The sequence below is a fragment of the Pholcus phalangioides genome, unplaced genomic scaffold (genome assembly GCF_987345545.1).
Source record: "Pholcus phalangioides strain wild (caught in Gottingen) unplaced genomic scaffold, Ppha-v1.0 ptg000014l_1, whole genome shotgun sequence".
Lineage (NCBI taxonomy): Eukaryota > Metazoa > Arthropoda > Arachnida > Araneae > Pholcidae > Pholcus > Pholcus phalangioides.
In genome coordinates, this window is record NW_028301607.1 from 9,459,742 (window position 1) to 9,484,098 (window position 24,357).

A 24,357-nucleotide genomic window follows, 5' to 3' on the forward strand; every position below is an offset into this window, starting at 1 on the left:
ACGGGTAATTATTAATGACGTATCAATGCTTGGTCTCATTTTCAAAAAGGTCTCTTCGCATTCTCCTATAGTCATTCTTCCGCTTTTTCGAGACAGTTCGTCCTGGACTGGAGTATGCTGTAAGGTTTTGGAGACCATACCTACAGAAGGGACATAGACTTGATTGAAGGGGTGCAGAGAAGAGCTACGCGTGTCCTTATTGGCACACAGGGCTTGAGTTATGAAGAGAGACTTCATTTTTTGAATATGTTTACATTGGATGAACGCAGGTGTCGAGGAGATATGATTGAAGTGTTCAAAATTTTCAATGGGATGAATAGGATGGACCATGAACTTTTAGTACACCGCCAATCGACTGCTTTTACAAGGGGACACCAGTATCGATTGGTGAGGGACAATGCAAGGTTATGGTGTCGCAGGGAATTTTTCTCTAATAGGTTGTTAATAAATAGAATAGCTTACCCCCGGAGGTAGTAAATTGTAACACAATTGACACGTTTAAAAAGAAATACGATAAACATGTTGGGGTAAATCGAGATGCTATCCATTCTTAGAATAAGACAACCATAAAAATTCTTTATGGGTGTTGTATAATATTTTATCATGGGTATATATTGTTTATAATTTGTGTTAATTGCATTTTTAATTGGGTTGCTGTATTTTTTAAATGTATGACATCCATATTTTTATGGGCATCTTTTTATCAGCCATCTCGTTGGGCATTTTGCCTGTTGTGGCGTTGTATTTGTATTTGTAATGATATTTTTCTTTTAGATGCATTTCATACACAGAAAAAAATACAGGTTGAATTTCACCTGATCCGCTAAGCGACAAAATGGGGTGATAGATGTGCCCATGTAGAGCTTAAAACATCTAGCAAGTATGTCCTATTTCTGATCGTTTTCGAGTTATGATGGATAGAAGGGAAATGTGTCAAGTCTGAAAAAAAAACCTAATTTGTAAAGTTTCTTTGACCTACACGCAAACTGAGCACATATTGGAAAAGAACAGGAAATATCCTGTAAGGTGACACCCGTTTTCATCAGAATATCCGGATGGCAAAGCTACAAGCGCTGAGAGATTGGCAAAGTGCAAAATCAAATTGTCGCCAAAATCTTTTAAATTGGCTACTAAATGGCCCTCATAAATGATAACCTTTTAATGAAAAAGGGACTCTTTTTTTTATTTTTTTGTTTGTTCATCAAATTTATTGATTTATTTCATTATCCTCGACTGGCCGTGGAGCCCCTGGGAAGTGCACACGGAGCACCGGTTGAGAACCGTTGATCCTAGAGGCATACTTCCAATTACATAGAAAAAGTATCCATATAATGTGCAGCACTCGAATACGTCATTCACACTGGAAAGGGTTGAAAAGTTATTAAAAGAAAGTAATTAACTTTTCTTGCGAACACCCCGTCCTTGAAAAAAAACCAATTAGAAAGTTGTTGCCCTGTCTGTCCTGATGCCAACTAAAAAAATGCTACGTTCCTAAGTTTCAATATTCGCTGAGATACAGTATTCGAATTCGAAAAACAAAGGAGAATTCGGGAAAAATACAGCATTAAATGCGCGTAAAACCATTTTATCACCATTTAATGCTGTTTTTACCTGCAAGATTTCACTAACCAGAGCTCTTTGACGATTTTTTTTTTTTTTTGGAATTTAATCGTTTTCATGTGTAAAAATTAGGTATTCTTTTAAAAATTCGTCGGTAGGCCACATTTGGCCTACGTTGAAGAGCCCTGCCGGCTTCCATATAGCTTCCGTTAAATGTTCGTTAGGTTGGTCCCTGTGGAAAACCACATACAGTGGAACCGAGCTTAATTCGTTCCATGAACGTGCTCGTTATACGAATCGCTCGTTATTCGAATCAAACTCCCCCATAGGAAATGATGAAAACATTGATATAATTCGTTCCACAATTATTCATTCACATAAGAATGACTAACAAGAACGGCATGTAATCAATAATACAATGCAATAATAATGATATATAATACAATAAAATACATATATTGGACGAGCCAATGAATTTTCAGAGATTGGCCCGCGCCTATCCTGGGCTAGAAATCAGTGAACTTCCCTCTTGCGGGGAGGGCATTTAAACATCATGGGTACTCAGGAAAAGTGCAGGGTCGTCTTAAAAGCCCCATCGCCCCCCACACTGCAGACGGTAATTTTTCTAAGGCCCCGTACTTTGATGGAAATGACTGTCTAGTACGCTATTCACATATTGAAGCTCTCGAAAATTTTGACGAAATATCGTTATCATGAGCACCCCTTTCAAACTTGTTCAACCCCGGGCCATTCAAGGGTGGGCCCACGTATTAAGACGGCACTGAAAAAGTGTTCTGGGGTCACCCGTACTTGGCTGGAGAGAATAATAGCTTACATATTAATTACTACGAACATAAATCATTAATCTGAATGATCTGCTGCCATCTACCGAATAAAATTAATATGATTTTTCAATTGACATTGTTAAAAGGTTTCCGACTGGTGAATTATATTGAGCAAATAGCATAATATGGTATGATAAAATATTTTTAGAAATAATAATATTTATTAAATTTACTTCAAAACTTTAATGGTTGATATTTTCGTAAAGAAAAGTCGTCCTGGTTTTTGGCCTAAAACACATTTTGATCCCGGTTTACGTTTTCTTGATACCATTTAATAAAGTGAAAGATGACCGCTTTTTACGAAATTACTCATATTATATTACTGTATAAAAATATCAACTGATAACTTTTTTTAAATAAATTTAATGATTCTGTATATATTATTGCTTTTTAGAATATCATTAATATGGTGGAATATTTTTTTATCACTTTATTAGGATATTCAGAAGCCAGTCAGCAACTTCATTCGGAAAATTATAACAGTTTTATTCGATAGGTGACAGCAAAAGTTTCAGTGAAATGATTTTTCTCTGCATGTTATATAAAGCTACAGTAGTTCGCAACCTGATGCCATGTGGCCCGTTTGTGGATACTCGAAAAGGGGGCCACAAATGAAAAGTGGAGCCACGACAAGTGCTGAAGGGGCCACATACATAGAAAGAGAGGGGAAGAATTAGACCTTTCAAGGGAAATAAATATGTACAGTATATATAATGTAATAACGCCATAAAAACAAACATGCGATACGATAAATGCATGCAAATTAACTTACTGTAAACAACGAGAGAGAAGTGGACTATCTCGTGTTGTACGATTTACGGACTCACTGTTGTGAGTCTAAATTCTTTTTGCGTGATTTTAAAAAGAACGTATCCAATGACACTTGGTTTTGTATTCTTTTTAGGATTTCTCGGAGATGAGAAATTGCAATGTCGTTGGACAGATTTATTGCTTGCTTTACTGTGCTTCTATTTCATTGATACTTTTCGACAGAATTTTGCACTGATTCCCGTATATTTTGCACATCTCTCTATTTATATTTGAAAAGTGAGGGACTTCTCACTTTTCAAATGTGAAGTTTCTTCTCTCTCTCTTCCTCAGAAAAAGATACCTTCAATATAAGCTCTTGCTGTTGCATGCAATGGAGGTCTATCAGTTCGTCTATGGTCAACTCCTGGCCAAACAGAATTTATATTAAAAAACAAGCGCACATACGCGCTTGTTTGACAATGCGACATCTAGTTTCGTATAATAGTCACACTCAATTTTTCCAGTGAGGCACGCTGACCGGACACTATAGGGGAGAATATTACCTACAATTCCACAGTAGGTGTGTGCATGAAAGCAAAAATCATCAGCTTAGTTGCGAAAACGTGACAATAATTATACAAAAATTTTTTGCTCGTAATGCGAATCAATTTTTTTTTTCAAACTTTTTGCTCGTTATGCGAATTGCTCGCTAACCGAACCGCTCGTTAACGGAAGTTCCACTGTATTTCGTTGTCATGCCATTTTTAACAGCTGCACACAGTCATGAGTTCTGTAATTGGAACAGCGGTATATGTTGCCAAAACGGTCTATGGACAAAAACAAAAAAAATCAGCGATAACTTTAATCGCGTCGGCTGTAAAGTTTAAAAAGAACGAAATAGACCGTTATTCGTCCGAACCCTTCAGATGTTGCTGCATTGGTTGAGCCTTTCATGAGTTTAGTTGTTTTCTTCCTTTGTCCTCAAGCGACAAAAATGGTCTGCAGCTTCTTTTCACTCCTCGCCCTTGCAGCAGCTAAATGTTTTGAATGGGCAGTCAAAGGTCTTTCTTGTTTTCACTTCCCTATTGTTGATTCTTAAACAGTCGTCTGAATTGGACTAATTTAATGGACTGTTTTTCTTTGCGTTACGTCTACTGTGTTGACGCAATAAACTGTTTGAACTACTTCCATCTCCCATCTTTAATGAATGGTGTACGAACCAACATTCTGAGGAATCCATCATTGAAAGCTTGGCTTTAGTTCGGGGGTTTCTAGACGTGAGTGTGCTTAAAAACGGGTGTATTTTCCTAAATATGGTGTTCATTTTGTGGGGATTTTATCGTAAAATTTAAAGTTGATGCGTCGCCACTAGGGTGAGTGTTGCCACTAGGAGCCATTTGAGCCCAGTGGTTATCAGCCTATCATGTTCCAAGTACCCGACTAGAATTACGTAGAAAGCTTGCTACAAAAAGTTAGGAATCGGGCGTTCGCCTAGAAATTGCATAGGAAAGTTACGTATAGCCTAGACAAGCGCAGAAGACTTGAGTATCCCGAAAAATTCACTGGCGGGAGGCATTCGTTCCTCTCGAATATTACGTGGTTGGTTTGCGTACTCTCTTTTACATAGCGTCATAATTTTCTTTCTTTCAAACCGAGCACACTCCGGTCTATCGCCATGAGCAATTTACTACCGAGTGAGTTGTGCCGGAAGCGTGAGTGCACCTAACAATCTGGACACGTGTATAGTGTTGTGTCTGATTTTTCAGTGCTGTCATTTATATTTCAGAAATGAAGAGAGTGAAGTTTAATGATGGAATATTTTTACCGTTTGTAAGCATGTTGCTCTCTGCGGCGAGACTTTTTAACGGGGGGGTTCGGTTCGCATTCGAAATTGAGAACCACAGAAAACCAACTTCAGCCGACCACCGCTGTGGCGGATTCATACACGGGTCCTTCCGTCACTTTGGCCACTCGACCACCACAGCGGCTTGCGTCATAACCAGAGATACGTGAATTTTACAAATAAAAAAGTTCCAAATCAAAAACTTAGTATTTAGACGCAAAAATGACATTTTTGAAGTTATATGCAGCATAAAATTTTGCATTTATTTGCAAAACTATTTTTTTTTATCCGAATTTTTTGCGTTCATCCGGCAAAAAAAAATATTTTTTAAATCAAAGGTTTTGTATTCATTTCGCAAATAAAAAATTTTAATCTAAAATTTTGCATCAACATTCGCATTCACATCTGAAAAAAAAAAATTAAGTAAAATTTTGCATTTATGCCCAAAAATATATTTTAAAACGAGAAATTTTGCATTCATTCGCAAAAAGCGAACTAAACTAACGACACAGTTTATTTTATAGTTTAACTACGGACCCAAGTGTATGTATAAGTACTGTATTTTTAGTTGACGCTCAGCAAAATTGCTACCAATTTTTTCTTCATAAAGTGTGAATTTATCAAGATTTCTCAGAGAAGTGGTAAAAATAAGATTTTCGCATTTACTCATCGTAAATTTCGCATTTATCGCATCTATTTCGTAAATACGAAAATAACGTATCCTTAGTCGTAAGTAATGTTTAGTGGAGGGGTCTTCAACCCACGCCCCACGGGCTGCATCTGGCCCTCGGAGCTTTTCAGTGTGGACCGCCGATAATTTTTGGAAAATGGTTGAAAACATTGAATTCTAAAATTTTTCTTAATCTTTCATCAATTCTAAAATTAATTTTGGAATTAATGAAAGAAATAATTTTTGAATTAATGGAAGAAATAATTTTTGAATAATTCATGAATGAAATAATTTTTGATAATTCATGAATGAAAAATACTTTTTGAATTACTGAAAGATTTAATTCTGGAATGAAAGAAATGATTTCGGAACAAATTGATGAAAATTCACAATCACTAAAAGAAAAAATTGTGGAATTTTCGAAACAAATAATTTCAGAATCATTTTTCAAGTGATTTCAGATTAAAATTAATCTTCGAATTAATTAATATAATCAGTAATTGATCAAAAACATCTTTAGAATTATTTTAAAAATTATTTCCTAACTAATAAAATTTGATAATTGACAAAAAAGAAATAATTTCAGAATAAATAAAAGTCTACAATTATTTTTGTCCCGGTCTAACTCGGGGGCCCCCATTGACCGATTCTATTAAGAGATTTCACTAAATTACGTAAGTTTCTAGTAGCCCGCGGGAAGTTTCAATTTGGCCCGCAGTAGTTGAACACCCCTGGTTTAGCGCCTTTTTATTTTGCGTCATCTGTAATTTCGAGCCAATTTGATGGGCATTTTCAAGCTATTTCGCCAAGCCGTCATATTATAATGAAGCAGGCTTCTTCAACCCGTTGCTCGTGGTGCTCCCGAAGCACCCAGAGTGCTCGATGCTTGCGTCCGATTCGGTGCTCACGAGCCGTTTCATTAAATACCTTGTACAAACTGCATTCAAGGATTGAAATCATCCTAATTTCACGCATTCGTATGTCAAACGTGCCGTAAGGGTGCTCTTCTTTTGATGATAGGTAGTACACACAGGCAGTGCTCGCGCGACTAGGAAAGGGTCGAAGATCTCTGTATATATGAAGCAAGGTTAATATATTTAACTTTTTGTTGTTTTTTTTCAAAAAATTGTAAAAAAGACATTCTCTCAATTTTGTAGAATATGTAAAGCATCAGGTGATTACTTTTTTAGTTTACGACAAAAATAGAAGTGATCGTAATTCTGAGAAACGAGACGTATTGTTGAATCGGCAATGATTTGTCCCCTGGATTCTCTCTCTCGCGTGCGTGTTGATGAATTGTAATGTTTCCACCTAAATCGACAATAAGGAAACGTGCGTGAGCAGACGATTTAGAGCGTAAATAGTCATATAATGCTTATCTTGATATTTATGCATTTCTTCCCTTTTTAAGTCATCAAAAAAAAAAAATCTGCAGATTTAATGCGGTCTGAATAATCCGTGTTTCTTCCTTGATGTAAAGGTTATATGACACGTGACACAAAGAGGATTATTCAGAAAGACATCCTCAAGGATGATGACTTCTACTACCATTACTACTCCAGTACATGCACCTAACGTATTGGTACATGCATAGGTTGAGCATATTTTCTCGAAGGAAATGCGGGAAATCGGGCTTCGAAATACGGGACATTGCCGATTATCACCAAAAATAATGCCAAAAGTACGCAAAGTTGCCGAATCATGCTGAAATCGAACAAAAGTCGACAATTCATGCTAAATTCAAAAAAGTCGCCAAATCCTACCGAAATCAAAGAAAAGTCGCCAATCACAGGAAATAAAGCGCCACTTCAAAAATTGCAGGGAATTTAAGAAAAAACAAAAAACACATGACAAATGTGTGTGAGTGAGATAAATATTCTTGCATGTTGTAATTATCGTGATGTAATTTCTAAGTTGGAAAGATAATTTTAATCGTTGAGTTGAAGAATGAAAAGTCAGGTTGGCTTCGTTGGAAATACGCCAAAAACCGGGACGTTTTTGCTTAAAAAGTTGGGGCAACCTAGAAAAGAGAAAAAACCGAAGACTGTCCCGGGAAATACGGAATGTATGGTCACCCTATACATGCAGTAACGTGTTGTGATTGTGTATACGTTACAGTGAATGTTATAAATCCGGTTATTGTTAGGATGACCATACATCCCGTATTTTTCCGGGACAGTCTCGGGGTTTTTTCTGTTTTTCTGGCTGTCCCGACTTTTCTACAAAAACGTCCCGGTTTTTCACGTATTTTCAACCAAGTCAACTTGACATTTATTCTTCAAATCAACGATTAAAATAATCTTCCCAACTCAGAAATTACATTACGATAATTACGAATACAAATAATAATATTTATTTCACATATTTGTCATATTTTTTTTTCTAATTCATTGCGATTTCAAGTGGTGCTTCATTTCCCTCGATTGGTGACTTTATCCCTGATTTTAGCATGATTTGGCAGCTTTGCTTTCTTTTGGCATCATTTTTGGCAATAATTGGCAATGTCATGCATTTTTCCCGTACTTCGAAGATAAATTGCCCGTATTTTTTCTCGAGCATATATATATAGTCAGCCTAATTATTGTGCATAAGCCGGGCGGACCATTCTGACAAGTTTGCTAAATTTGCCTAAATTGATCACTTTTACCGGTGATTATGTGTAATAACCCGCTGGTAAACATGATAAATCTCGTACTAAATTTATTAAATTTGCCGATTGTTACTCATAATTTCTATTTCGTATTGGAAAATACTATAAATCGGACCCATTCTCGTGATAAGACTTATTATTTAGATGACCGTACTTGTGAGCTAGAGTCTGAATCAGAAATAATGAACTCTGATTCAACGAATTTTTCCGAAAATTCTCGAAATTTGTCGTAATTCCTATCGGATTGATTCCGAAATCGTACCCCGATATAATGAATTCCCAGTTGACAAATTTTATGATCACGCCCCGATGTAATGAATTCATCAAATTTTACGACGTACTCGATATAACAAACTCTTAATTAACAAATTTGACAATAGCAGCCCCCCGATGTAATGAATTGGTATTGAACAAAATTCACTTACTACCGTACCACGACATAAACCCTCATTTAACAAATTTTATGATCGCACCCCGATACAACGAGTTCCAATTCGACAAATTCTTCGATTTAATGAATTTTTAATCATGAAATTCATTAAATAAGAGTTCGTTATATCGGGGGTGCGATTATTTTTTTCGAATCGGCTACTTGACCCTGAGGAAATTTTTTTCCATATTTATCAAATTCAAAAACTACCCTAGTTTGCTATGCATAATCACCGGTAAAAGCGATAAATTTCAAGTATTTATCAAATTTACCAACGACACTTGGGTATTATGCATAATCTCCGGTAAAAGTGATAAATTTGGCAAACTTACCGAGAAGATTAGCGATCATACAAAACAAAAAAATTATATATTTATCAAATTTATTGTAACATATGATGTGGGTATCCCTAACTCTACTCACGTTGTTAGATTATACTTGTTTCGTTTAGTACTGGTGCTGCCACCTTTTCTTCCCAAATTTTGAAGTGAAAATTTCGAATGCTTGAATTGTCGCATTGAAGGTCCTAAAGGGCGGCTGAATCAAACAGGCCCACATAAAGATATTATTTATTGGCGTCGTATCAGGAACAAGAAAATACACTACAATACAAATTACAATTTTTCCGCACAATATGTCAGAAAATACACTTACAGGCCTAGTATTACATATATATATATATAGCCAGCTATATACATTTTGAGAATATAGGAACTCCCCAGTATCTCTCAAATAGTCACCATTGATTACTGAGATTGACTAACTAAATGACGTGTTCTTCAGTCCCTATGTAATTGATATATCAAGGCGAAATGTTGCGTAAAAATGGGACCTATAACTTACATACGGATGGCATCAATCAAGCATTCGGCCGAATCGGATTTCATTGATGGTTTCATGTTACGTGGCCCTCCTTTGGTGGTCGTCCTGCCAGTTTCATCCGCGATGGCCATGGCGGTTGGGTGTGCAATTTCAAGAGATCAAGGCGATGTTGAAGGCATACAGGGACGGACTTGGACAGGTGCGAAGTGTGCAGCCGCAACGGGCCGTTAGTTTTAGGGGCCGCAAAACGGATTAGGAAAACGTTGGTTATATTGAGTTACATTTTGAATTCTTAACAAAGTAATAGCTTAAAATTCTGTCCAAAACTTGGAATCCACAGGTTTAGGGTTTTGACAACCCCTCCCCCCCCTCCAAGTCACGGCCTTTATATAAGTTCGAGTCCTGGACAAATATTATTTTTGAGGGACCGTTCTTTGAAGCAGAGGCGTACGGGGAGGGGGCTCGTACCTATAATGCAAAAGGCAGCCAATTTCAATGCACTGAAAATTTGTGGGATCTGGGCGCGTTCCCCGTTTGGCTATGAGAGAACCAGATCCAGCCCCAAGCCAAGACTGCAGGCGGATTTGTTATGTGCCATGGGCGCTGGACCAGAAAGAGCACTGAATTCTTCCTTTGACGTCGTATTTACAACTACGCGGGTGGGGGGGGGGGGGGAAGGGTATGCCCAAATTCAAACCGATGGACTTTGATGGTAACCTTCATAGTGGAGGACGAGTATCTGCGCCACTCGGGAGCTAGGCCTCCTGGTTGAAGCCCGGTCAGCCCCACTTTTTGTTTGTTGGGATGGACATGATTATAGACAGGCCCGTCATCCCCCCCCCGGGTTTTGAAAATACACTAAAAATGGTGTATATATATATATAGTATACATTGAGTACGTGTTCTTTGCCCCTCTCTGGAAAAAGTTGAAATGTTGGCCCTGATTATGTAGTACCGGTTCCTCAACATTGGATATTCCGGGGCACACTTACAATTTTTCTCGTTGGGTATGGCCCAAATTTATTGCCTAAAGGCGTTTTTTTTTTATATCGTACGTAGTACATAGTTTTATAGCCATTTTCGGATGTTAATGGCAGGCACCAGGTTGCCGAGGACACTGGAGGATCGGGGAAAATCATTTTGGTGGGTAGCAAAGCTGTTTTCGCACCGGACCGCCAAACGTTTAAGCCCACTCCTGAAGAGATATCATGTCGAGGAACAGAATGATGCAAGAAAGTGGAGAGTTGTTGCATGCTGGGAATTTATGGTATATGAAGCGTGCGATGTAAGAGAGATGAGTTTGATCCAGTGTCCATAATTAAATGAAGCTCAACTGTATTCCATGATGACCAAAAACGGCGTTTCTTGATGACTCCATCCGTTATTTGGCGAACTTTCCTGCGTCCCACGTTTGCAGTTTGGTTCTTTGTATAAAAACACAGCGCACACAAACTATACTTTTAAGTATTAATGGTCATTCATAGTCATTCATTATAATGATGGTATCATACTGGTTCCTCGGTGCTGAAACGATGAATAGTCGGCCGAAGCTGTTGGTACCTGATGCATTCCGCTGCCGGCAGGACCCTCACCACGGTGTTCTTGAAGACCGGGTCCGAAAACTTCTTGGGTTTCGGAGGCGGTGGAGGTGGCGGTGCCGGTCTCTTTGGTGTCAGTCGGCCCATAGGCTGTGCGTTCGACAACAGGGGGGCTCCTGCTGAGTCGGAGGGAGCACTGGGAGCTGCGTAACGCATCTGGGAAAAGAAAAGTGTTGGCAATTAGTTAATTATAAATTTCCCGTTCAAACAACGCCATCTATTAAATTGTGCTTTGTCATTTACAATTATTTCACTTCTTGCCAGTTTCGAGAAATCGGAATGGGCTGAAGATCCAGGAATTAGAAGGAAAGTTTTGTTTATCCCGGACAAAGCTGAGAGTTAAAAAAATATTATATATGTGTAGTGATTAAAGTGCATTACACCGGCTGTCGTGCAAATCAAAATGTTCGATAAAGCGAGGAAAAGTTGCTGAACTTATTCGATTAAGCGGGGAACTTTAACATCGTTCCAATGGAAAACATTTTGGTTCCAGAGGATTTTATCCGTTAAGTGGGGTATTCGTTATCAGAGGGGCCTACGGTCCAACGTCTTCGTGAAATGCATTTAGATGAACTCGGGGAACGTACGCAGGATCAAACTTCAAGGGGCGGGTGGGGAACAAGGAATGTTTTTTTTTCGTCCAGAGAAATTTCGAATTGCCAACCTTCAAAAAGCATTCAAATTAACGGAAATAGATTAAAATAGCATATAAAAGGTATTTTCTTTCTATATTTCAATTACTATTTTTACAAAAATATTTAAAAAATCCAAATTTTCTGAAAATTCCCTCAAAATATCCAGTGGTTTTTTGCCGCCTTCAGTATTAGGAAAATCACAAATCTGTGCGAAGAACTGTTTCAGGGATGGAATGAGCGTCTTTTAAAATAGAGCAAAATGTACACGAAACGTTGAGCACCACCACTTGTGTTTGTACTCGAATTCATCGCAGAACATTTTCAGCCAGGTTCAGGTGAAACAACTTCACCAATAGTGCTATCCACCACAATGGTAAACATCACAATGAAAACCTTATATAAGCGCCAGTAACTGGAAAAATTTCAGAATTCGGCTGGTAATCGTACACACTTCATTTTATAGACTTTGATTTGCATATTTCCGGTGAATTGTTTTCGTGCAGCGCTTTCTATTGACAAAAGTTTGAACTAAATGTTATTTTCTTTCCAAAAAAAAAAATCCCCCTTCGCGTGAGAAGAACTTCGTGAACTGCATTGAAATGTACCAATTCTCCTTCAATTTTTAAACTGTTTACGGTTTTAATGGACACCCCGTATCAGGGCCCTAGAGGGGGGCAGGGAGGGGCAACTGCCCCGGGTGCTAATTTCGCAAATGCATCGCTATTCCACGATTTCAGCCAATCACGTCTCTTCTTGGTTTACGATAATTCCTACTACCGTAATATCGTACAATCAGTGCCGTCCTAAGGCATGGGGCCCACCCGGGCACCCTAACGAGTCACAGAGAAAAGGGGCCCCACACAAAAATGAGATCTGGTTGAAATTTCCGACAATTTGCCTGGTAGGGCCTCCGAAAGATCACTTGGCCCGGGGGCCCATGATGCTCTTAAGACGGCCCTGCGTACAATCAGTCGGTCACAAGGTGGCTTCGTTATGTAATTACTGGAATGTATTCTGACAGATTAACACACGCACTAAGCCAAAGAAACATTCTTTATTTCAATTCGCATGAGGGAAAAATCATAATTCCGTGGTTAATGACAGAAAGTGATGGTGGAAAAAAGGCGAAAATGTTTTTTCACTAAATGGACATGCTTTTGTAGTGAACAGTATTAGAACCATTTCCACAGAGTGAATCAAAAGTGATGATGATTGAATCATTGTAAGTCATAGTGTATCAGACTATGAACTTGAAGACCAGGGTTCGAATCCAACCTGAGGGGATTATTAACTTTACTTTTTTTCCTACTCCTCGCCCGAAAGTGATTTAAACCTTTTCATCTTCTTTGCCGATATGCACACAATATACATTTTACAATATATACAGTCAAACCTCGTTAGTGCGTCACCCGGTTAACACGTCACTCCGCTTACCGGATCACTTTTTGGAAGTCCCAATTATCCTCAAGCAGGAATTGGCACAGCTATGGCTTACTCCGTTTAGGCCGGTATTCACCGACATGGTTTAAGCTATAGTCATAATTTTTTGATAACAGATCGACACGGATTGTTTAAATTCAGGTTTTTAACCAATCTACAAGTATGTAGATCTCAATCCAAAAATTGTGACTATACAGTTTAAACTATGTCGGTGAATACGGCCCTTAACGAGTCACTCCACCGCTTATCAAGTCATATTTTTGCTCTCTCAAGAGTCATTAACGAGGTTTGACTGTATAATAAATCAATTAAATATTATAACAAAAGCATGTAGAAAAAATTAAGACCAATAACGTTCTAAAAAAAATGTATATATATATACATATAGTTATCGTTTAGTATCTTTTTTCTCTTCCTAAGTTCCGATTTTTAAATATTTTATTAAATATTACGACTAATTAACGTTCATAATATATTTTTTATACTAATTTTTCTGTTTATTTTTAGTCTATCTGCTATCGAAAAATGCATTCATAAATTGCAGAAATATTTTATTAAAATTTGCAAAGATTTTCGTGATCCGCCTTCAGCTGTTTGGAAATTTCAGTTTGTACTCTCAGTGTATAAATTTGTTAGTTTAATAAATAAAATCGTTCATATATTGCATTGAAAAATAGCGCGATTGCACATTTTTGAAATAGTCTCACGGAACAGCGGTGGAAATACAACTTCGTATTATCTACCTTATTTGCACCGGCTGTTCGGCGATCCGATACGAAAATATCGTAGAGTTACGCCAATTATCGTAGGGGCTGAAGCGACAAGGTAACGTGATTGATTATGTGGCAAAAATTACGAAAAAAAGGTCGTGTAATACTATAATCGCGGAATGGCGGTGCACTTGCGAATTATGCGCGCCCCGGGTGGCAAAATTTAGGGAGCGCAGTTTTAGGAAACAAAATCACAAAATTATCGAATTTTAAAATTTGGGGGGGGGGGGAGCAGCAAAATAATGTTTGCTCAGGGTGGCTGAATCATGTTTGCCTCGGGCGGCAAAAATCCTAGTTGCGGTCCTACCCTGTATTGTCCTTGTCATAGATTTTATTGGCCTTAATTTTGATAGCCTTGTGTGTTGTAATTTTATTTAATAGCGATTTAAAAAGAGTTTAAGTTCATAAACACGCACATTCTCGACGAATACCAATCCATTAGAATGGTCAGATTCAGTTTTTCCCCCCTTTGTAAAGGAATCGTACGTGGATAATTGCGCAGAGGTAATAAAGGCCTTCTCCTCTGAACTGATAAAGACCTTGATAAAGATTGTCGAGTGTCTATCTATAGTTGACCCATTACCTTTGACAAGTGGTCCCCAACCAGTGGTTCGTGTTTTCTTGGGAGTAGTAACAAGCCATTCAAGAATATGTAAAAATAATCAGTAATGGGAGAAGAAAATTAGTAGAGTAATATAAAGGTGCATTGGACTTATGATGCAAGGAAAGGCGCAATCTTCATATGCATTTCCATACGAATTTATAGAAATACATTATCTTCCTACGCCTTTCAAGTGGAAAGTGCACACGGTGTTTGAAGGCCCTAAGCACTTAAATGATTTTAGTGCCCCCCCCCCTATACGTATATTTTACACAATGTTGAATCTATCAATGTGGAAGAAAAAAACATTGAATGAAACTTTGTATTTCAGAAGTAACTAATCTAAGACCAGCAGTGGATCCAGAAGTAGGGTAAGGAGTAATCACCCCTCTCAAAATCCGGATAATATGGTAAAACTTGGCCTGTCCCGTAAAATACGGGACAATCCTACAATCATACACAATTAGCCACCCCCTCCTGACTCATCGCTGTGGATCCGTGACTGTGTCTAAGGTTGAATATATGATCTGGATATTTCTAATTGCCAAAATGCATGTTTTCGAACATTTTTTCATTTTTTTTTAGATAGACCATGGATTTACTATATAGGGTGGCCTCTGTTAATTCGCTCTTCATCTCATCAGCTATTCGTCGTAGAGGTAAGGGGGTTCCAATTTGAAAAATGCGAAAAATATGTCCAGAAACTACTCTGTTTCGGTTTTGAGAATGAAAATACAGTGTGTGTGTGTCACAAAATAAAATTGATTTTACATGGACACCCTGTCCTAAAAAACCCAATTAGAAAGTTGTTGCAAATACACAAATCTGAGAAAAAAGTTGGGAAAGAACATGTAAACTAAGGGAAAGGCCTCTTTCCCTCATTTATGCTGTTCTTTCCCAACTTGTCTCCCGTGGAGCTTCACAAAAATGAGATATAGTTGAAATTTTCGAGGAGCATACATGTAAATTTGCCTGGTAGGACCTCAGAAAAATCACTTGGCCCGGGGGCCCATGGTAACCGAATAATATTGGAAAATTTTCCTGTCCCGTAAAATACGGGACGATCCAACGAACTTACAAAATTCGTTTCTCCCGACACATCGACCTGGATCCGCACCTAGCGGTGCCCCATAGAGCCGCGCAGGTCGCACGGCCAAAGAACCGTCCCTAGTTAAGAACACCGATTATGGTTTGTTTTCTGAATTGTTTCCAACTCTGCTTCAACGTCGTAGAGGGTGTCAAAATGCTTGCTTGACACGGCTGACCAAACCTCTAGTTGTGGCGCCGGGTCTACGATGGTCTTAAGGTGTCCTTGATGTACAAATGGGTAGGGGCAGAAAAAAGAAAAGAATCTCTGCCCGTGCGGGATCTATTTTTGGTGCCCCCGATGACGTTTCTCAGTTCAACAAATTTTTTTTTACCTACCAACTGGGATTTGGTACCCTTTCCTAGAGAGGTGCCTATGTGGCTGCACAAGTCGCACGGCATCCCTCTGTGGGGGCCGAAAGGCTTCAGTCTAATCTTTGTTTTTAAAAATTAACCAGTGAAAAATCTGGTCTTTCACTGGTCATTTATCTTAAGGATATATGGACGATCTAGGCACATATACATGACTTATAGTTGTTACGATTGTAATGTGTGTTTTTTTATGAATAAATTGCCAGAGGTATCCAGTCCGTGAGAACAATGAGTCTTCCCGCCAGTACGTTCTATAGATATTGTATGTATGAGGTAATGAGTCCCGTGTATACCGGGCGACTCGAAACGTTACGACGTCCGCCAATAGCAGTTTTTTTTTTTTGCCTTGAATTCACAATGACACTAACAATTTTAAAGTAATTAAAATAAATGTAATACTCTAAGAATATACATTAAGACATTCATTTTTAAAAATATTGTTGGTGCCGCTATCTACTTTCAAAATCAGAAGTGCCTTATGTGGTGATGACGAAGCTCAGGTATAAAAAACTAAATTCTTCTCATTCAGCTTTGCTCCTTATAAACGAAATTTACAAACTGACCTGAAAGATCAAACTTCCAGTTCAGTAATTTTTTCAAGTCCCAAGGAAACATTCAAGACAAAATATCCATCCAAGCAGGTGAAAGGTAAGATCGTAAAAAGTGAATTTTTCTGCACTCCACTTTATAGTAATGTGCTGCCATCTAATAACAAGTTTAAAAGTTACTCGTGTGGTGATGATGAAGTTCAAAGTAAAAAAACTATATTCTTTATTCCGCTCAGTTCCTTATAAACGAAGCTCATAAACTGAACTGGAAATTCAAACTAAAAGTTCGGTTATTTTATTTGAGCATAAGGAGACGTCCAAAACAAAGAACCTCTTAATGAGCAAACGACAGACGGTGTGTTCGGTCCCCTACAAGTTAAGCCCACAAACAGAACTGGCAGTTCGGACTTCCAGTTCAGTAATTTTTTCAGGACACGAGGAGACGTCCAAAACAAGGAACCCGGAGAGAAGCAGACGACAGAGATTCGGAGGCTTGCATCGAGTTTATATTACTGGAGGGAGCATCCAGCCACCGCGACGGCAGCGCCATCAAATGCGAGGAAATCACGGGACTCGGTGAAAACAATGTTCCCGCCTGGCAATTTCCCCATACAAATGTTCGGTCTCTAAATATTGGGTTTTGAAGATTTAAAAAAAAGAGAGAGAGAACTCTCATCTAAAGGTGAAAAAAAGATTGAATTATTTATTTCATTAATTCTGGAATTTTTTCCTTCATTATTTCTCAAATTTTCCTTCATTGTTTCTTGAATTTTCTTTCATTAATGCTGAAATTATATTTCATTAATTCTGGAATTGTCTCTTTCATTAATTTTGGAATTAACACTTTTTCATTAATTTTGGAATTATTTTTCATTAATTTTATTATTATCTTTCATTAATGCTGAAATTATCTCTTTCATTAATTTTGGAATTATCTCTTTTATCAATGCTGAAATTTTTTCTTACATTAATTCTAGAATATTTTCTTTCATTAATTCTAGAATATTTTCTTTCATTAATTCTAGAATATTTTCTTTCATTAATTCTAGAATATTTTCTTTCATTAATTCTAGAATATTTTCTTTCATTAATTCTAGAATATTTTCTTTCATTAGTTCTGGAATTATGTCATCGATGCTGAAATTATTTCTTTCATTTATTGTTTTAAATTCTTGTGGATGCCATAAGAAAATAATGGGGGATTGTGTTTGTTTTCACCATAGGCGGAGACAGACTTGGAAGTCTGGGGGGGGGGCACGATGATGATAATGTCAATTCATATGTACATTAGATCAGTCGACTCCACGCTGGAATTATTTCTTTTCCCCCGCCCCCCCCCCCCGTATTTCCGCCCGAAGGGCCTCAAGAAAAGAGGTGCCTCAGAAAAACGCGCCGTAGTTGAATTTTTCAGGTAGGGCCTCTCCAAAAAATCCCTTGGCTCGGCGGCCCATGATGCTCTTAAGGCGATCCTGCCTCTCTGTCAGCCCCATCCTTGTGGGGGATCATGGAATTCCAGAGTACTTGATTCCTTTGCATTAATTTACATTAATTAAACAAAAATAGCGATAAAAATTCGAAAAATGATCAAAGTTATCGAATTACAACTTATATTTGATAAAGAGATGATGAAGTGCTTTAAAAGTATGACAAAAATTTATGTCTGTTCAATATGGTTCGAGCCACGACGAAGAGTCAGCAGGTGGACCACGATAATTATTATTAATAATTTATGAATTTTGTAAAATTAATTTAAATGCCATTCACTCTCAATGGATCGTGTTTGATTACGATCCAAACTATCAACGCGTTCCTGAAATAATGAAAAAACTGAGTGTGATAAATGCGTTCTTTGTGAAAAACATTTTCCCCTTCAAGATTTACGTTCGTAACTCGAAAAGTTTGTAAGTCGGGGAGCACATACATAAAATTCTTTTAGAGGGGAGCGCAAAAAATTTTTTTGCATTGGGACGAGAAATTCTCCTAAGCCCGGACCCGTCTCCGATTTTTTTATTTAAATATTTCAGGGAATATTACAGTTAAAAACATTTAATTTGTTTGTTGTGCTCAGAAGAGAATGAGCAACAACTGTCTAATTAGAAGTTAGAGGACGGGGGGGGGGGGATCGTATGAAAATTTGCATTTTTTATTTTGTGTACACTGTATTTTCATCTTCAAAAATCGTACAGGGTGATTTCTGGTCACATTTTGAGAATTTTTAAAATTGGAGCCATACCACTACGACGAACGGTTGATGAGATAAAGGCTGTAACAACACACTGCGAGGAGAAACCATTGAATGTTAGAATGGCCATAATATTACCAATAGGCAGGGCCGCAAGTAGTGGGGGGGGGGGGGAGGAAGAAGGCGGATTTGGTGCCCGGACGCATTTCACCATTCATTCTATCCTTCAGCATTACGAGGGGGGGATGTCTAAATTAGTGGTTGTCCAGGCTAACCAAGTATCCAGTTGCGGCCCTGCCAGTAGGTATCTTATTTCTGATGATTCACCGTTATATATATTGGGTATTTTTTCTTTTAGATACATTCTCAAGTTTGTAATTTACACCTGGTAGAATTTCTTTTACTTCTACAGATCAAGCTACACAGTTGATCCAGTAATGAACCACAAAAATCATGTCTTGATTCTGCAGAACTTGGTTTACTTCATGGGCACTTCTGGCACCGGGATGTCAAGTCACAATTAGATCTGGTTCCGATTTTCAAGAGTAAATATGCAAATAGGTAGGTAGGAATTTTTAGCTAGGTAAGTAGTGCCTCTCTCAGAAAAATCGCTTTGTATGTAGGCGTATGATAATGTTAAGACAGCCCTGGGAGTACTTTATGAAAATTGTGAAAAGCTAATCAAAAAACTCAGCAATAATGTGAAGTCTAGTTTGCAATATTATTAGTTTCTCATCTTTCGTGCCATCCTTGTGATAATGATCTTCAACTATACCATCAAGTGTTCTTAAAATTTTAAGATCTTCTATCGGATGATCGATGTTGAAAAAAAAATTTTACATTAAAAAAAAATACCATTTGATAAATCTTTTAGTGGTGCCCCTTTAGTACTGATGTCCTAAGCACGTTCTTATTTTGCTTAATGGTTCATGCGGCCCTGAGTGCACATGTCTAGGTTGGCACACGGGCCACTCGAGAAAAATATCTACCCTTGCGGTATTTACTTTTGGTGCCCCTTGACCGGGACAAAGATTTCCCCCCCACCCCATAAATCCAACGGGGCTGCACTCCAATAGGGTCTCAAATACAACTCGAATTTGGCACCCATTCTAGAGCGTCGCCCAGAGCGGCCGCACGGGTCACACTGCCCAAGAGCCGCTCCTGTGTGAGTAGAAAACTTCCCGCACATTACTAGAAATACGCTTTCCCACCCGTCGCATTTCTAGAAAAACACAAGCCTCTGGCGAATTTCTAAAAACACAGAAGCCTTCCACATGTTTTGAGGAGTACGCACGCATATCTAGGGCGTGAGCGACCCTCTTATGCATTTCTGGAAATACGCAAGCCTTTGTCGAACTTCTATAAATGCACAAGGCTCTGGCGAATTTTTGGATGCCAGCTTCTGGTGAACTTCTAAAAATTTACAAGGCTCTGGCGAATTTCTAGAAATGCACAAGAGCCTCTAGCGAATTCCTAGAAATGCACAAGAGCCTCTAGCGAATTCCTAGAAATGCACAAGAGCCTCTGGCGAATTCCTAGAAATGCACAAGAGCCTCTGGCGAATTCCTAGAAATGCACAAGAGCCTCTGGCGAATTCCTAGAAATGCACAAGAGCCTCTGGCGAATTTCTAGAAATGCACAAGAGCCTCTGGCGAATTTCTAGAAATGCACAAGAGCTTCTGGCGAATTCCTAGAAATGCACAAGAGCCTCTAGCGAATTCCTAGAAATGCACAAGAGCCTCTGGCGAATTTCTAGAAAACCATAAGAGATTTCCACACGTTTCAAGGGGTAAATACAAGGGGTTAAGCAAGCCTGGCACACATTTCTAGAAATACACAAGCTTCCGATACATTACAAGAGGCACGCACGCCTGGTTATGTGTATGTAAGGATAAGTCAGCTTCCCTCATTTCTAAGAACATACACATCGATCACGCACATCTCCAAGACATTTCCACGGGGTAATTGAAGCACGAAATGAAATTGCGAACCTCTTTCCTAGACGGTAGAATTTCAGGCAAAAATTATCTCGTAATGAAACCAAAATTGAATGAGAACGAAGTTTCTTTTTGCATATGTAATAACAGTCTTTATACAGTTAATTAAAACGAATCGAAAGCGAAAGTTGAAGGACATCCGGGTGCACTTTCCTTCACGAAGGATGTCGCAATCGAGGTCTAGACGACCTCAGAATTAACCCACGCCCACGAAAGTCATTAATAAACACAGAAAGGCTGTTATTTTCCGATGCGCGATTCTTCCACCCAGTTGCCGACACCACGTGTGTTGCAATATGCATATGAGATGGATAAGGTATTCTGGGAAGCAATTCAAGGAAGCTCTGGCGGAAGGTGTCTCTTGTTTGAGAAATTTTTAGGGAAAAATTATCATCGAAATGAGTTGAGTGTTTTCCTGCGTATAATGATAGTGCAGTTATTCATAACTGTGGCAAGCGTACCCAGGGGCAGCTCTTAGGCCGTGCGACGGACAGCACGGGGCAGCGCTCTCTCTCTCTCTGGAAGAGCGGCGAATCCGAGATGTAAAAAAACGAGAATTTTTTTTATTAACCAAAAAAAATTAGGAAAAACGATTTCTGTCCGTTTCTAGGAAGGGCGCCGAATCCGAGGTAAGGGGACGATTAAAAAAAGCTTATTAGCTAAAAAAACGGGAGGGGGAATTTTTCCTTTTCATTCTAAGAAGGGCACCGAATTTGAGGTTAAAAGGGCGAATCTTTTTTGTTAGGAATAGTTGGGATGAATGGGGAAAAGGCGTTGGTAGAGGGCGCCAAAATTACGTCCAATATGGGTAGAGATTTTGCCTCGAGCCGCCTCTGCGCGTACGCCCGTATCCCTGACGAGGGCACGTAATGTGCTATTCGGAGGGTACGTGGAAAATAGCTAGCGAGGGCAAGAAAAATGAGAAGTATAAAAAAAAAAGTGATAAATAAATTCTTTTGGTACAATATACGGATATATGGGAAGGACGGGGGCAGGGTAAGCAGGCTCTGTAGGTATCTCTACAAGTACGCAGGCCTCCAAATGATTTCAAGAGATGCACATTTCTAAGGGTAATGGAACCTCCTACGAATTTCAATCAATACTAACGGATTTCTAGGGAGTACCTTGAGAAAAGTTTCACTGCATCTAGTTGCGGACCCTACCACGGACTTGATTAAAATTTTCAATGGGGGACCTTAGAATCTCGAGAGACTGAAAACCCCCGGTATAAGGTTGTGCGAGAACCGTTCTTCAGGTCATTATTCCATCTCCAGGCACCATTATGGTTTTCAGGCTAGCCCTCTGACACCCTTCTTCCTTATGTATTTGGGAGCCCATGCGAGTCCAATCTGTATCGCTTATGGCCACAGCATCGTTTCGAGCGAGATCACAGTATACCTTAGACGGTATCCGAGTCCAACATAGTGAGCCATTTAATTAAGAAGTCGAAAAAGAAAGTCATCACTAATATGAAATCGGGCATAAGCACCAAGCACCCTTGATTGCTTCAGTAGGCACGACAGCGCTCACGCAAGCCAAAGCTGACTGCTCTAGAAGCATATTTCCAGACCACACATAATCATACCTCAACATCAACAAAACCTCAATCCAACGGATTACCAGAGGATTTTCGGATGCAAACAAATGTAGACAGCTGTTTAAAGGTCGCGAAAAGACCTCGCCATCTTTATACAGCCATTTTTCCCTTTTCCACGTCATCGCTTTAATTTAATATACGGAGCCCATTTTTCTTGACGGTTAGCAGTGGCCTAATTGGGTACGCAGATACTGTATCAAGACCTAATTGGGCATCATGCCATCGCAGTAGTTTAGCATCAAGGCCATTAGGAGTTTCCGCAAACATCTCGATAAGGACCAGAGAAGTCGAGGAAAAGGAACATCTTCGCAGCATTATTGACACATTAACACCTGTGACGATGACGACGACCTCTACGTCATATATTCAGACGCCATCTTTCCGTCTGTTGCCTGAATTCTTTCCTCTCGTATAATTTATGTTATTATAGTCAAACTACTAGGAATATTGAGGCATATAGCCGGGCGGGACTGTATCTAAACACCTGTTGTGACACGTTTTAACAGGTGCGTGGGCCTCTGACGGGGAAGATTCGTCTCTGTTGTTCCTTCTTGTAACTTATGTTAAGGATTTGAAGGACGACATTGCAATAACTGACATTGTTTTTCCCCGCTTGGGTAAATGCCAATTTTATCATTGGTAAGAAGCAATTTCCCAATCAACTGAATTTACATTTGTTCTCGTGATTTACGACACGTTGTGAACGATTCCGCGGAGTACCCGTTGGGAAACCTCGGTCAATAATGGCGTGCATCATCGTTGTCTAAAATTAAGGGAAAAAATGAATATTTTTGAAGAGAATACTCTTCTTAATTTAAAACACCAATGTATTTACAGGCTCTCTAAAGTTAGCTGAAATGTATATTTCCAGATATACTAAATGAAATTTTTCGGTCTCATACTATAGAGTAGGAGTACACAACCTTCGACCCGCGGGTAAAATGCGGCCCGCAAATGAGTTCCGCCCGACCCGTGAAGTGTATTCTGGTAGATAACGTATCAGTACACACAACGTGATAAATGTCTTGGCTGACCATACATACTTCATAAAACACGGGAAAATGGATCTATATGTGATATCGCTAGTTTTATGAGGAAAAAATTCTCTCAGACAAGTAATTAAGTTATCAATTAAAACCAAAAAATTATGGAAAGCCAGTAAAATTGCCAATTAAAGCCAAAGAAATTGTCAAAAGCAAGTAAAGCGCGGCTATTCCAGCCAAAAGAATTTGTCTAAGTCAAATGAAGTTATCAGTTAAAGGCAAAAAAAAGTTGGCGACCAAACAACGACATTTGTAACAGCTTAATTTAAATAATTAAAGCCACCACCAAACCAGAACATGGCTCCAACTCTGTCCCAAAGAGAATAATTAAAGCCAAGTAAAGTTGCCACTTACAATTTAAAAATTTTTCAAAGGCAGGTAAAGATGCTGAAAGGCTTAAAAAAACGCTGAAAAATCGCCAACGGCGGAAAATAGAGGGCTACTGCAAGTTGCAATGGATTAAAATACAATTCACTAAGAAACGTATATGTTTGACAAATAAATATACGTGATGAATATATTTATATGCCTATTAGAGTCATAATTATCATAATATAATTTATGTCATGAAAACCATCTTGATTCTTGATAAGCCTTATTGAAGATAAGGAGAAAGAAACGGGACATTTTATATAAAAAAGGTTGGAACTCGCCAATATATATATATATATATATATATAACGAAAAACTCCCGTAAAATACGGGTCGTATGGTCATTCATACAAGTTTTTGGCCTATAAGAGACAGAAATATCGCATATCGGGCCAGCAGCGGCTCGAGAAAAAAAAAATCTACTGTGCGGAACTTATTTTGGCCAAAAGTTTTTTTCGGTCGACAAAGCTTTTTTTCGCTCATTCAACTCGGATTTGGCGCCCTTCCTCGAGCCTCGCCAGTGCGATATGGGTCACACGGCCCAAG

At 38.7% G+C, this 24,357-nt stretch overlaps 1 protein-coding gene across 2 annotated transcripts in view; it reads right to left on the bottom strand.

Annotated features, from left to right (window-relative positions):
• Window positions 1–9,305: 9,305 nt before the first annotated feature.
• Window positions 9,306–24,357, bottom strand: part of LOC149078108 (uncharacterized) — a 53,248-nt gene continuing 38,196 nt past the window's right edge. For both annotated transcript variants that reach the window (XM_089241700.1, XM_089241701.1), the window contains exon 3: window positions 9,306–11,324. In XM_089241700.1, coding sequence (XP_089097826.1) covers window positions 11,076–11,324 — 249 coding nt within the window. In that variant the 3' untranslated portion in view covers window positions 9,306–11,075. The remainder of the gene's footprint in view (window positions 11,325–24,357) is intronic.